Source organism: Gavia stellata, chromosome 18, assembly GCF_030936135.1.
Source record: "Gavia stellata isolate bGavSte3 chromosome 18, bGavSte3.hap2, whole genome shotgun sequence".
NCBI classification, from domain to species: domain Eukaryota; kingdom Metazoa; phylum Chordata; class Aves; order Gaviiformes; family Gaviidae; genus Gavia; species Gavia stellata.
Window position 1 is genome coordinate 3876535 of NC_082611.1, and position 14470 is coordinate 3891004.

The window sequence follows — 14470 nt, forward strand, 5'->3', positions numbered from 1 at the left end:
GAGGCGTCTTCAGGACCTTCTCACCTCCCCCCTCTCGTATTGAGGGAATGGCTCTGCCCAGCCCCTGTGGACAGGGCGGCGTGGGCCGAGTCACTGCCGCACCTGGGTGGGGGGGGATCCTCGGGAGAGCGGCGGGAAGCACCGGCTCGGTACCGCCGTACGAACGGCCTCCTCCTCCTCCCCGCTCTCTCCCGCCTTCTCCTGACTCTCCTCGCCGCTCCGTGGCGGCGGCGGGTGGGCAGCCGGGAAGCTGTCTGCCCCTCTTCCCCCCTAGCTGCCGGTAGAGATGGTACGGGCCGGTGGGTCAGTCTGTGTCAGGCGCCCGCTGACACGGGACGGGCTGGGGCGGGGGATCCGCGGTGAGCGGGGGCCGGGGCCGGGCCATGGGTGTCCGGGCACGGGGAACCGGGGCTGGGCCGGTCTCGGAGCGGGGAGGTCGGGGCCCGGACGGTTAGGGCGGCCCGGGTCCGGATGGGCCTGAGGCGTTCGGGTCCGGGGGCGCTGAGCAGGGCCGGTCCCGACCCGTTACGGCCTGAGGCCTCCGGGCACGGGGAAGCTGCGCCGGGCCCGGCACGGACCGAGGTGTCCGGGCCCGGCGGTCTGGTGTGTCAGACCCCAACCCGTCCCAGTAACACCGGAGGTGTCCGGGCACGGGGGGGTCCGGTTCAGTCCCGTTCCACCCCCGTGGGGCCTGAGGTGTCCCGGCTCGGAGTCAGGGACCGGGCCACGGGGGGATCGGTCTGCTCTAGTCCCATCCCATCAGGGCACGAAGGGCTGGTGCTTGTTCAGGTAACCCCGTGGTGGAGTTGTGCTGGTCCCTTAGGCTGAGCTTGAGGCCGGCTGCTCCTGGAGGGATGTAGAGCCGGACTTGCCCCAGTCAGGCCTAAGAGATGCTTCAATAGCTGTTGTGCTGATACTGTGTGCTTTCTCCCCTGCCTGCAGCAGGCCTGACGTATGTGCTGAGCTCTCACTATGAACGCTATTGTTGCCCTCTGCCATTTTTGTGAGCTCCACGGTCCTCGCACCCTCTTTTGTACTGAGGTTCTACATTCACCGCTTCCCCAAGGCGCGAGCAGCGGGGACATCTCTGGGCAGAATGAGCAGGCAGAGGAGGAAGAAGGTGGCATTCAGATGAGCAGTCGGATCCGCTCGCACAGCCCCGCAGAAGGTGCCAGCGCCGACTCCAGCAGCCCAGGGCCAAAGAAGTCAGACATGTGTGAGGCAAGTGTGAATATTTGTGCGGACATCAGTGGCTTAACTAAAGGCTTCTTGGGTTCTCTGATACAAATTGAATTGTTTAAGAGAGAAAAAAAATGTGAACTGCGTTTGTTTTGTATGTGACTGCTGGTACTAGAAGATCTCTAAGTCCTCATAAACTAATGATCCATGACAAGAGGATGAAGGAACTGTTGTTGAGTATATAGACCTTGACAAGATGGTGTCTTGAGGTCTCTTTGAGCCCTGTGATCTGTGATTCTTTTGTGGCTGAGAAATGCTTCCCTCATTCTTGAAGACCATTTACTTTATTAGATTAGGTGAGGTCACTTACTGATAGTAATTTTAAGAGCAGTATTGATTCGGAAACAGAAAAAAATGCAAAAGCAATTAAAACAGTAGAGAAAATGTACGTTCTCAGTCATTCTCGTGCCTGTCTACTATTAGTACTTGTTCTGAGGTATTTGTTATTTACTATCCTTTAGGTTATGGCCAGTTTTGTTAGGCCAGTTGGTTTCACAGCTGCTGTTAACTGAATTTTACCGCTTGAAGAGCCAGCACCAAGTTCACAATCAAATTAAATAGTGGAAAACGAGCATAAGAGCAGAGGAAGTGTGTCGCACAGAGTTCTATGTGAGGAGCTGGGTTCAAATCCGGACCCTGACTCATATTTCTTGTCTTCTAAGTATTTGTGTTCTTATCTGTATGTGTAAATAATGCTTCTCTATGTTTTGAAGGGAATATGCAGAGGCCTTTGGAAACCTTAGATAACTGCATGCTCATTTATGGCTGGATTTGCTTTTCTATCTTCAGGGTTGCCGCTCTCTTGCAGGAGGACATCCTGGATATGTCAGCCACGACAAAGAAACATCAATCAAGTACGTCAGTCACCAACACCCAAACCATCCCCAGCTGTTCAGCATCGTGCGCCAGGCCTGTGTTCGCAGTCTGAGCTGTGAGGTAACTGCTTTGGAGTACAGGGAGAAAACCTGTTCATGGCCTTACGCGTCATTCAAATCCAAGATAGTGCTTTGCTGATCCTGGCTGCTCTGTGCAGCCTGAAACAAGGAGGGAATGGAGGTGGAAAGACAGACACACAAGTCTGTTCATTCCAGGATTGATGGGAATGTTTAAGGTTGATAGTTGATAACCTTGAGGGTTCCTTCCTCTCGCCTTGTGAGACCAAAAATTTCCCTTTCTTGTTTTTGCTCTTATGCGTTTATTGTTTTTTCTTTGTAAGATAAACTGGTTTTGTAGAAACGTTGGAAACTGTTGCTTAGTGCTAAGAAATATTTGATCTTTGTAGACCATTAACATTCAGCATCTCATAGAAGCGAAGGGAGAACCTTACAGATAAATGAGTGTTTGTGTGCCAGGATCAGCAAAACCCCTTGTGGATTCTCAACAGTATCGTAGTTGAATAGAACTGAATTCTTAAAATACAGTTAAATTGAAGGTTTTGTAGTGCTTGTAGGATACTTCTGGAGGTGTGTTTGACCCTGGATTTTGGATAGTAGCCTGAAAAAGGCTTGTTTTATTCACCAAGTGTGTGTTAAAGAGCAGAAAGCTTTGTTCAGTTTATTGCCATTTCAGCAGTGTGATGTGCTTAGCTACTTTGGTGTACGTGTCCCTCCCCTTCAGGTCTGCCCAGGACGTGAAGGGCCTATTTTTTTCGGAGATGAGCAGCATGGTTTTGTGTTCAGCCACACCTTCTTTATCAAAGACAGCCTGGCTCGAGGTTTTCAGCGCTGGTACAGCATCATCACTATCATGATGGACCGGATTTACCTCATTAACTCCTGGCCTTTCTTGTTGGGAAAAATCAGAGGCATCATTGATGAGCTTCAGGGCAAAGCACTTAAGGTAGGTCAGTGCACAGAGTCCATTTAACTCAACATTAGTAAAATATTATGATAGTTGATTTACAGCTGAGTCAAAAAGCTGATCCAGCTCATTGCAGCCAGGGCGGTCATTAAGGTTGACAGAAGGGACAAGAGGACGGTGTGTGTCTGGGGGTGTAGGAGAGAAGGAACAGGTTGCTTCTCTCGTTTTGAGCCAGTCATGATACTTTTCACAGACCTAAGTGCTAGACAATAGCTCTGTTAAAAAATTAAGTAAGTAAAGTTGTGAAGGACGATGGTTTTGGAGCACAAGTGTCGCTTAATGATAATTTTAGTCAACCTAAGCATAAGATGTCCCTTCCCTCTCTTTTCCCATAATTTACAATGTATTTTTGATGACTGTGTGTGACGCACCCTTTTCACTTCACATTTTTGGTGGGATTTTTTGGCTCAGCTTTATGTTAGCATTTTATCTTTTCCAGTATCTTATACTGCCCTTCTTCTGTGGTGTAGGTGTTCGAAGCAGAGCAGTACGGGTGCCCTCAGCGTGCCCAGAGGATGAACACGGCCTTCACTCCCTTCCTGCACCAGCGGAATGGCAATGCAGCCCGCTCCTTAACGTCACTGACCAACGATGAAAACCTGTGGGCATGTTTGCATACCTCCTTTGCTTGGTAATGCCAATTGTGTTTCTAGCTTCTACAACTCCTTCAAGAAGAGAGTATTGCCATATTCTGAAAGGGTGGATATGTGATATGAGTGTTTGGGTATTTTTTCTTGAGGTAGTGAGTTGGACTTTGCTAAGTAGTCTTCTGAATTGGAAGGAGCTAAGCACAGAAAGCAGCCTGCTGATGCCTTTAGGACAAAAAAAATTCTTGTTGCTGTAAAGTAAACCTACTAATGTGGCTGCTAATGGAAACCATGTCTATCTAGATGGAAAGGCTTTGCAGTATAAAAGTAAGTATGGAAGAAAGCAAGAAAAGGCACTCCTACCCGCAGCTGCTTGTACCTCAGATTCACACTTGAAGTATGGTGGTTGTTCACCTGGAAGTGCCCGTGTAGCGTGATAGGCAGCGTGGGAGGTGCAGCCATTTGGCACAGTAGTGTGTCTGTGGGAGTCCAGTTGCTCCAGTGCCTGACTTGCTCATCAAACTTCCCTGGAAAAATGCCACAGAGAGGGTTGCAACACTGGCATGTGACTTGGATGGGGGATAAGTGTGTTGCACAAAGTAATTGCAAAATAGTAGGCCTTTCGGTGACTTTGAGTGGCAGCGGTTGTAAGATGCATTGATAGTTACCACACCAAGGAAAGCACAGAGATGTGTTGAAAGGAAACACAGATTGGTTAGTGGTTGGATTTTTTATTTTTGTTGAGCTCATCGCACCAAGTTTCTTACTGGATTTTTGCATCTAGCAAGCAGGCTTAATGAACGCTACTTCTATTTCTTTTGATGTCTCCAGGCTTTTGAAAGCTTGTGGCAGCCGACTTACAGAGAAGCTTCTGGAGGGAGCACCAACAGAAGACACCCTCGTTCAGATGGAAAAACTTGCAGGTGAGATAGAAGTTTCCAGAGCTGGAAGACCCCCTGAGAGTGCTTTAGATGGTAAAACACCAAGTCCTTTTGTCAGCATCACAGTGCAGCCATCTCTCTTGGACTTTACCTTAGTGGTAGTCTCTGCAGTAGCTGATGTGCTCTTCTATATGGAGAAGACTCTAACAGGAATGAGAAGTCAAGGCCCTTGGCCTTGTAGGCTCTCTGCATGCACATGTGGTGTTTGTTGTGTAGGAGTGTTGCATCATCGTGATTATTGTTCTCTGTGGCTGGGTTGGCCCTCCCAATGAATCTCTACGGCCAAAAGAATTTGCAGTCACAACATACGGAGCTTTCTTTTTGCTCCTTTTTCTACAAAATTTCTAAAATTAAAGGATCATAATTTTTTCTTGCGTTGAATTATTTTTATTGATCCATTTAGACTAGAATCTACAAAACCTGCCTCAACGCTTTGGCTGTGACCTTTAACGCAAGAATAGAGAACACGTAGCTGGTCAAAAGATGTGACTTTGTGTCCTGTAGAAGATGAAAATTCCTTCTTGAACCTGTAGTGGTTATCTTATGTCTGAACTGTGAAACTTCATTACACTTTAGGTGCATCTGTGCCAAAATCAATTGGCTGCAGCATGTGTAGGCACTTTTGAGGCAGTTCTCATTCCTAGAGAGCAGCAGTCTTTATGACCACTATCTTTTTTCGCTAGACCTGAAAGAAGAGTCAGAAGGCTGGGATGGATCCGAAGAAGAGAAGCCTTCTTCCCAGCCAGATGTTGTGGAAGGGCAGGAGCTGTCTAAATGCTCACCTGAAACATCTCTGATGCCAGATTGCAACAGCTGGAATGTAGCTCACAGAAGGTTGTCTGTCTTTCGCTCTCTCAGGCACATGAGACAGGTAAGAGAGGAGCACAGTTACTTTGATGCTGAATTCACAAGCTAGCAACTTCTTTTCTCCTAATAATGCTTTTTGAAAAGGTATATTTATTTCCTGTGGTCTGCATGTCTTTCCTGGTTCTGTGTTCAACACAGTGCCACAGAGCTAGTAACACGATGTTAATTGCATCTCTGAGGACGCTCCTTTCCTTGGAGATCACGTGGGCCTCTAGTGATCATCGGTCATGTGGGATGGGATCATATGATTTCTCTCAAATTCTGCACTTTTCTTCTTCCCAAGAGCAGTGACAGTAATTTAATACAGAGGTCGTGCAGCATCTTCAAAGCCAAGTATTATTTGCTTAAAACAAAAGTGTTTCAGAGGGGAAAAAAATCGTTTACAATCAAAACAAATGGTTCTGTACAGATCTAGCTTTTCTCCAGTGCTTCTGGTTACCTGGCTGAGGGGGGAAGGTTTGGTGCATTTGACCCACAATCTCTTTCACACCAGCTTGTTTTCCTGGACACTCCTGACAAATACCTGCTTTATGTCTTTAGCCTCCTTTTGTTCTACTGTGTCCCAATTTAGAATGCTTGAAGCTATTGAACTACACCACTGTGTTCTAAGTGTGTGCCTTTGGAGGCTTGTCTAAGAATATTGTTTCATCTTCTTGCCTGAATCACTGTTGTGAACATAACCCAGATCAGAGAAATGCCTGAAAGTTGTTATCATCTAATAGAAGTTGTTCAGTCCCATTCCAAACTGTGGATGGCCCATTATCTGTCTTACCAAACCCGCTGATTTGGCCAACAAGTGGGCTGACTGACGCAGTCCAGCCAGAGCACTGAAGAATTTGGAGCAACCTAGAAATGAAACTGTTGTTCTCTTAACGTGCTTGATATTGAATTGGATCATTGATTAGGCACGTTGGTGAAGTGGTACTTCGCTGCTGTTTGTTCTTGAAACCATGGATGGGGGCGAATATCACTTTGGATTACAGTCTGATGCCTTTTGCACCTGTCAAAGAAGTACTTGGTCTTGGTGCTGTGGTTTAGAGCTATTACTCTGTGCGCAAGACCTGCTAAATTTTCATGTTCGTTTCTGCTGTTCAGTTCTAGCCATTTTCTTATGTGGCAGTCGTGTTTTTGACAGGGCAAACTGGACATTTCACTAATTTTCGTAACCAATGCAGAATGTTTTTGGTTTGGCTTCTTATTTTTTCCAGGTTCTTGGGGCATCAGCATTCCGCATGCTGGCTTGGCATGTCCTGATGGGGAACCAGGTCATCTGGAAAGCTCGAGACATGGATCTTGTCCAGTCTGCTTTTGATGTGCTACGGGTAGAAACCTTTTCCTGTGTTTCCTGACTGCATATTTTTACGTATATTTCTGTAGTAGTCTAGGCTGTCTCTGACGTGTAATCTTGTGGAGAATGTGTGTTAAATGATGTGGTTTGGGGCAGGGAGACAAACCTGAAAAAAACCCCAACCTTTGGATGTCTTGGTTGTCCTCAGCAACTGCCTAATCTTTCAAGCTGAGCAAGATACTTCTGATCCCCCAAATCAGGAGCATCTGCCTGAGCAGTGCTCCAAGTCTTGACTGGCCCTGGAAGTCAGGGAGAAAATTGTACTTCACTGGTTTAGCTCCAGTGTTTCTCTTGACATGTTTCCTTCCTCCTTTAGACCATGCTGCCTGTTGGTTGTGTGCGGATCATCCCCTACAGTGACCAGTATGAAGAGGCATATCGGTGTAACTTCCTAGGGCTTAGCCCACATGTCCAAATCCCATCCCACATACTATCATCTGGTAAGAACCTGTTGCAGAACCCTCTCCTTTCGCTGTCATCTTAAGTTAAAGGACACAAGATTTTTTTTTTTAATTAAGTATTGGCAGATAGTCTAACAATGCTGCATGAACCAAAACCTATACCAGTTAATTATTTTTTTCCCCCCCATATCCTTGCCTGATCAGTAGTTGGAAGGTGTGACACCTGCTTTAAGCACTGATCATACCATAGCTGACAGTCCTGGTTCCTACTGAGGAAAGGTTATTGCTGGGCCAAATATTGTAAGCTGACAGCGCTGTGCTGTCTCAGAGCAGGGCATGTAGCTGTATTTTAGAATCTGGGCGAGTACAGTTAATGTTCTTTTGGGCTCTTGTTGCTCTAGAGTTTGCGGTCCTTGTGGAAGTTCGCACTGCTACCCGATCCAGTCTCTACCCGACTCTGTTTGATGATGAGCAGTCCCTCAACAAGTACGAGTTTGTTGTCACCAGTGGTAGCCCTGTTGCAGCAGATCGAGGTGGGTGACTTGAAAGCAGAAAGAACCTGTATCACTGAGGTTAAAAGAGCATCTTGATCTTTAATTGGTTTTTATGCTGTTCATATACTGGCCCTTAAGGAAGTCTGAGTAGAAGCCAGGTCAGTATACAACTGAGGTACTGCTATTTGAGGTGAGGTTTACTACAGTCTGTTTAATTATAAAGGCTTTGCTTTACCTGATCAGCATTTTGCTTATTAATTTTCAAAAATGAGAAACGAATTCTGTAACATGGGTACAGTAGCAATTCTTCTGTAACCCACAATGAACACTTTCTATCCTGGAATACTTGCGTGTCTGAGTAAGTCTAGCTTATAAAGACCATGAAATTACTCATCCCCCATGTTCCTACTATGTTCAAGGACTTGAACACCTGCACCTAGATGTGATTTGAGTCAGGTCCATCAGTCTCATGTTTTCTGGGAATTCTTAATTAAGATGAATTGGCCTCATTGACTGTCTCAAAAGACTTGACAGATGGCTAACCCTTCCTGCTCTGTCCTGAAGACACAGGTGTAATGCAAAGCAGAGACTTACTCCTTCTGTGGTGTTCTTCCTGTGCTCCAGCAGCTGTTGTAGGTCCCACAGGTATAATTACAGTAGTCTGCTTTGCATCCAACCAGTGGCATGTCCAGAATCTTCTGGACAAAAATAGTCACTGAAAGGTCTTTTCTCCACCACAGCATCAAATGTATTAGGCCACAGACTGCTGGGAAAATAGCCTCCTAGGGAATTCCAAAAAGTGGGCCAGGAAAGGAATACCTTGGATTGGTTATCAGTTTGGTTTTTTACTAAATATCCTGGAGCTGCCCTTAACAAGAGGAACATTAAATCAAGAGTAAGTGGAGGCTCTGAAATTGAAGGTTTGTATTTTTATATATATGTATATTGTACAAGGCATGAAGATTTTTCATAACTTTGCATTTTTAATGAGCTTTTGATATGGAACTAGAAAGAAAATCTAAACAACTTCAGTTTAAAAGTGGGTCTGAAGAAAACAAGGGCCCCTGAACCTTTGTGCATATCCCAGGATCCTTCACAAAATTCCATGTTGCTTCTTGGATCAGACGTTTTTCTAGTGGGATGATCTTTTGCTCCTCTTCCGTGGAAATGAAATGAAGGCAGGCCACTGAGGGGTATATTTTTCCACCTTGTAGAATAGGTAGGTTTCTTCCTGACTCGAGGAAGATTATCTGTGAACTAATCAAGCCAACTTCTATGTTGAAATTGGCTGTGCTGTTACTAATAGTGCAGCTTTCTGCATATAGAGGAAGCTGCATTAATGCCCCAGACCAAAGTACTGGTGAAAAATGAGTGCAAACTAGTGCTCTTGAACAGAGTAAGAGGTGGAACAAATGTGTATTCTTGTCTGTAATTCCAGCGGGTGTTCAGGCCCAGGTCGCAGAATAAATGGACTAGTCCTTGCCAACAATTACTAGTAAAGGTGTAAGCGGGTAGCCTGTAGCTTGTGCGTCCTTTTTCTCACTCTTTTTCCCCCCTCCTTTGTGATCCTGTAGTTGGCCCTACAATCTTGAACAAGATCGAAGCTGCCCTGACCAACCAGAACCTTTCTGTAGATGTTGTGGATCAGTGCCTTGTCTGCCTGAAGGAGGAGTGGATGAAGTAAGTACGAGTACATTGCTTTCAAAGAAACAGCTTTGGCGCTAATCCTGGAATGGTTACAGCAGAGTATGGGACAAACTTATAGTTAGGTAACTTCTGCTTTAGTCTTGAGAGTACTTGGCTTTACTGTTGGGGGCTAAGAATATTGGAGTTGTTCTACTCTAGTCCTAACTCTTTTTTTGGCTTTCAGCAGTTCTTAACCTTTATGCTTCAGTTCACGCATCTGTAGGTTACCTACATGACAATACTTGTCTGCTTTATATATGTTATAAGGATTAAGTATGCAAATATATATGCCTGTCAGTGTGCGTTATATTCCAGTGCAGATAACATGCCAAACAGATGTCGTGATCGCGCCTTCAGGCGCTGCATTTCAAAGGTGCAAGTAGTTATAAAGGAAGACCAGGCAGTCATGTGAAATAATTCATGGAACATCATGATTTTGTGAATTTACCTGAAGGCCAGATGGGCACTGGATGTGTCTCCCAGGGAGATTCCCAGTTGTCACAATTAGTTGTTTTACTTTTCACTAGAAGGAAAAAACCAGACTAGAATTACACATATTACTACTGAAAATGAGTGATCCCCCTAACTAATCCCACCTTTTCTTGTAGTCTTCTTCCCCCCACCTTCTTCATTCAAAGCATGAGAATAGTTTCCATGGGACGTTGTTTGAAGCTTTTATTAACATTTAGTTGCAGTAGGTACCAAGGGAAGCTCAGTTACTGCTCGTTTCCCTGTTTGCGTGCAAGTCCATTGTAGTAGTGACAGGAGTTTCTTCCTTCTGCAGTAAAGTGAAGGTCCTCTTTAAATTCACTAAAGTGGACAGCAGACCCAAGGAGGATACCCAAAAACTGCTGAGCATTCTGGGAGCTGCAGAGGAGGACAACGTCAAGCTTCTCAAGTTCTGGATGACTGGCCTGAGCAAGACGTACAAGTCCCACCTGATGTCAACAGTTCGCAGCCCAACGTCCTCAGAGTCCCGGAACTAAACGGTGCCCAACCTCATTTGCTGCCTTCAGATAATTGCAGGGAACACCAAGTTACCGCTGCTGAGCCTGCAGCATGTGCATTAGGTGGATAGTGAAACTTCATCACTATTCTTGTGGTCCTCAAACTAACTTGAAGAGTGACTTGAGTCTTTCCTAATTGCTGTGAGACTGGACTAATAAGTGCTAATAAATCGTGCTGCTGTCTGTCCTGAAACTCAACTCTAAATCTAGACCTCCACACTCAAGACTAAAATACAGCAACACTCAAAGAATCAGCATGAATTAATTAAAATCTTGTACTGTCCTCATTAAGCGTTATGGTGTGGCAGTAGACCTGTTTCAGATTTCATTGGCAAGACTCTGATACCTGTGACAACATCGAGAACTCCTGGGAGTGGATATAGTTAATCTCTCCGAATCCCAGAATCTCCTAAATGCCTGAGAGAACAAGAACCAAAAATAAGTGACATGTCACAGGGTATGGGTCACATGTAAATTATTTCAAAACCACTTTATGCTCGGATTTAAGAAGAGACTATTTTCTGCTGTAGCATAAGTCAGGATATCCTATCAGAGTCCTGTCACTCCACTTTATTTATTTATATCTTAACTTGAGACGGTTTCAACATTTACTTTGGAAATCTTGTCTGGGAGGGAGAATTGTAATAGAAGTCGTCTCAAAATGCAGCCCGCTTGCCTCTCTAGAGGGTAGAACACTCGCCTTGTTTTGCCTGTGATTGCGAAACTTCCAGGTAATGAAGATAACCTCGCCGGAATTAAGGTTGCTGGTGTTCTTCTGTCTTCAGAAATAGTTTTCTAGCTTCCTAATTAAGTTAAGCAGAAAAGATCCGACCTGTAGGTGCTCCATTCTATATAACTCTATAGTAGCCATTTTGAATGCTTAATAGTTCATGGAAACATTGGTGCAGTTTTTAATTACCTAAACAGATATTCCTTATCTGTATTGTGAGGAATTACTGTTTCTGTTGTGAAGTAATTTTTTGTCTTTTTTTCTGGATCATTGTTGGGAAAACTTGATGTTACCATAGACATTTTTGACAAGCTAGAGGCAGGTTTTACCCAGGTGACCTTCTACACTCATTCAAACAAGACTCAAGCTCAGAGGGGGTGTTCCAACTTGTCATGAGTTCTGTTCTTATGTATAAAATATGCAGGTTGATTTTTTTTTTTTTTTTTTTGGTCTGGAACATCTGTAAAATGGTGACAGGCATTAAATTTCATTAAGAGCTATTTTTGTAAAATGGACAAAGCCTAGTTTTGTGTTGATTTTCAATGTGCGTGTGTGTTGGGGTGGGGGAAGCAGCAGTTGATCCACAAGGTAATTTCTGCATCTTAGCCTTGATCTAATTTACAGAATTTAACAGCTCTTTTCCTCTTAACTTCGTATGTATTAGTTTCTTGTACATACGGAGCAAGAGACGCTCAGCTCTATTAATTGAAAACGCTCGACTGGATGTAAAACAACCGCAGGATGTTCAGACAGCAAACAGATGCTTGGAAAAAGGCATTACTTTGTTACTTCAAAAACTAACCACTTACTTGCCTTTCCCAATTGTCAATAAGGAAACAGGAGACAAAGTGTTCAAGCTCTATCCACAGGAAAGGAAGCTTTGAATATGCATCTTCCTGTGTGCTAGGTGCTAGGCATGAGGGAAGAACAAAGCCCACTGATAGTGGGATAAAAGCTACAGAAGTAATTAGAAAAGCGTGGACTAGCGAGCCAGAATTTCTGGTACTAGGTTGGTGCTTGTTCTTGTGGCTACCTTTTATGTGATCTAGTACTCTTTATTCTTCTACTTGAAAGCTATTCTGATCCAATTCAGAGCTGCGTGACACAACAGGTAAGCCATTATTTGGCATTTAGACCTTCTCCATGGCTGATCTGTTTTTTATTTGTTAAAGAATAGCTCTCCCAAGTAATCCAACATCAAAACCTAGTCTCTCTCTAACCCCTGGTTGGTGCATAAGCATGCGTTAGCAAAGCCCATGTTTCTCTACAGAGGTGTGGCTTCTTCCAAAACAGCAAAAAGGTGGTCACCAGGTCAAGCTTGAGGCTTCATCATCTTCTTCCTTGTGCTTGTGTAAGTGCTGAGTTGTACACAATGTTGATTGCTCTCCGTCCTGATCTGAAACAGGGCTGTGTCACAGGCAGCCAGACTCCGCATAATGTATAATTTTTGAGCCAGGGCAAGGAAACCACTAATTTAACACATATAAAATACCCACAGGAAAGAAGGGGGAGAGTTGCTGAAGTCTGTGAACCCATGAAACCAGATGTGCTTGCCTGCCAGAACAGATCTATATGTGGGATTACCAAATAGTTGTCTGGGCAAGTTCCCGCAGCTCGCGGATTAGGCCGCGGGTGCTCATTTCGCCGTCAGCGATAGCTGGAATGTTGCACGCTCCTCTTAGCACAACTTAATTAATGAAAAAGCACGTCTGCAGACATCTTTCACCACCCTCCTTCCCTCTAAACGATACGCCTTAAAGACAGACTGATTAAAGCAGGACGTGATTTCCTTTTCTGCGTGGCCGAGCAGCCTATACCGTGGAGGGAGGCGGGAGCGGTGAGCGCCGCAGCCGCAGGCTCTCTGACAGAGGCCCACCGCCCAGGCGGGGCACTGGTGGGGCCGCAGTTACAGCCAAAGCTTTTTTGCACTGGTACTGCTGTCCCTGTCCCCTGAGCCAGGCAGGATCCAGCTTAAAAGGATCTGTTGAGCATATGCAGTGTAGCTGGCCGGCGTGTGGTTAGTCGGCCGCAGATGACGAGGGGGGCTTCGTTTTCAGGCGAGGTTCGCTGCAGTGGCTCTTCAGCGGAGCCCGCGCTCCATCGCTCCCGCAGCCCAAACTCCCCCCAAAGCACCCCAAGCCCCCTTGGGCCGAAAAGCGGCCGAACCGGGGCTCGGGGAGGCGTCGCAGCCCGGGGCCGCTCGGTACCCACCGCCCCGGCGGCGGGCGGCTCCCTCAGGAAACTTCCCGCCGTCGCCGCGCTCGCCTTGCGCTCGGAGCGACCGCGCATGCGCCGGGGCGGTGGCGCGGGAGAGGCGGCGGGCGCATGTGGGCGGCGGGCGCGCGGCGGCGGGCGGGCCTGGCGCTGGCGGCGGCGGCGGCGCTGGCCCTGGCGCTGGCGGCCTGGCGGCGGCGGCGGCGGCGGCCCGTGCGCGAGGTGCTCTTCTTCCCCTCGCGGCCCAGCTGCACCGAGGCGCTGCTGGCCGAGGCGGCGGGGCCCGGCGCGGCGGCCCGGCCCTGCCCCTGCCCGCTGCCGCGCGGCGACTGCTCCCTCAGCCGCCTCCTGCGGCGCCTCCTCTCCGCCCGCCGCTCCCTCGAGATCTGCCTCTTCGCCTTCTCCAGCCCCCAGCTGGGACGCGCCGTCCAGCTCCTCCACCGCCGCGGCGTCCGCGTCCGCGTTGTCACCGACGCGCAGTACATGGGGCTCCACGGCTCCCAGATCGGCCTCCTGCGGCACGCCGGTGAGGCGGCCTCCCCTCGGCGAGGGGCCCCTGCGGGGCAGGGCACGGCCGGGCGCTCGGGGTGGCTGTGGCCTGGGTGACGCCTTCGGTCGCCACTGAAGAGGTGGTTGTGTCTTTGTAGGGATCCAGGTGCGCCATGACCAGGAGAACGGGTACATGCACCACAAGTTCGCTATCGTGGACAGGAGGCTGCTCATCACAGGCTCCCTCAACTGGACCACCCAAGCGATCCAGAACAACCGGGAGAATGTGCTGGTTATGGAAGACACCGAGTATGTGAAGCCTTTTCTGGATGAGTTTGAAAGGATTTGGGAAGAGTACAATCCCATCAACTACAGATTTTTTCCCAAAGACAATAAATGATTGAGCTGCCTCACAGGGCTGGTGCAGTACTTAACAGATAGCATTCAGGGGCTTCATTTTATGTACAGGCATCATTGTATCATCCATCTAGGTGTAATTTAGGTAACCCTCTCCGGAGAAGCGAAGTGCCCTCTGCCCTAAAGTGCCACAGGTCCCTTGCTGTGGGTCATTCCCTCTAGCACGGAATGACCCAACTTTTTGGTGAGT

At 47.1% G+C, this 14470-nt stretch overlaps 2 protein-coding genes across 3 annotated transcripts; both read left to right on the forward strand.

The window, feature by feature from the left end:
- The first annotated feature begins 951 nt into the window (after positions 1 to 951).
- FLCN (folliculin) lies at positions 952 to 11602 on the forward strand. 2 transcript variants are annotated; one of them, XM_059826256.1, is made up of 11 exons: positions 952 to 1221; positions 2029 to 2222; positions 2826 to 3078; positions 3570 to 3730; positions 4518 to 4609; positions 5311 to 5498; positions 6703 to 6816; positions 7159 to 7282; positions 7645 to 7776; positions 9312 to 9417; positions 10208 to 11602. In XM_059826256.1, exons 1-11 carry the CDS (start codon positions 973 to 975, stop codon positions 10407 to 10409), a joined length of 1815 nt encoding a protein of 604 aa, XP_059682239.1. In that variant the 5' UTR covers positions 952 to 972; the 3' UTR covers positions 10410 to 11602. The 2 variants fall into 2 exon arrangements, with proteins under 2 accessions (XP_059682239.1, XP_009810763.1); XM_009812461.2 differs by having other exon boundaries at positions 2029 to 2175; positions 2857 to 3078.
- Positions 11603 to 13524: 1922 nt separating this feature from the next.
- Positions 13525 to 14263, forward strand: PLD6 (phospholipase D family member 6; the record flags this gene model as incomplete). The annotated part of the gene is made up of 2 exons (XM_059826586.1): positions 13525 to 13900; positions 14022 to 14263. Coding segments are annotated over 2 exons (618 nt in total), but the record flags the coding sequence as incomplete, so codon positions are not given.
- Positions 14264 to 14470: the final 207 nt, after the last annotated feature.

What these genes read in the sequence shown, in the direction of transcription:
- FLCN (XM_059826256.1), top strand. Translation starts at nt 973, where the DNA reads ATGAACGCTATTGTTGCCCTCTGCCATTTTTGTGAGCTCCACGGTCCT. An exon ending in TCAGATGGAAAAACTTGCAG is followed by an intron (nt 4,610 to 5,310) that starts GTGAGATAGAAG and finishes TTTTTTCGCTAG; the next exon opens with ACCTGAAAGAAGAGTCAGAA. An exon ending in CTGCTTTTGATGTGCTACGG is followed by an intron (nt 6,817 to 7,158) that starts GTAGAAACCTTT and finishes TTCCTCCTTTAG; the next exon opens with ACCATGCTGCCTGTTGGTTG.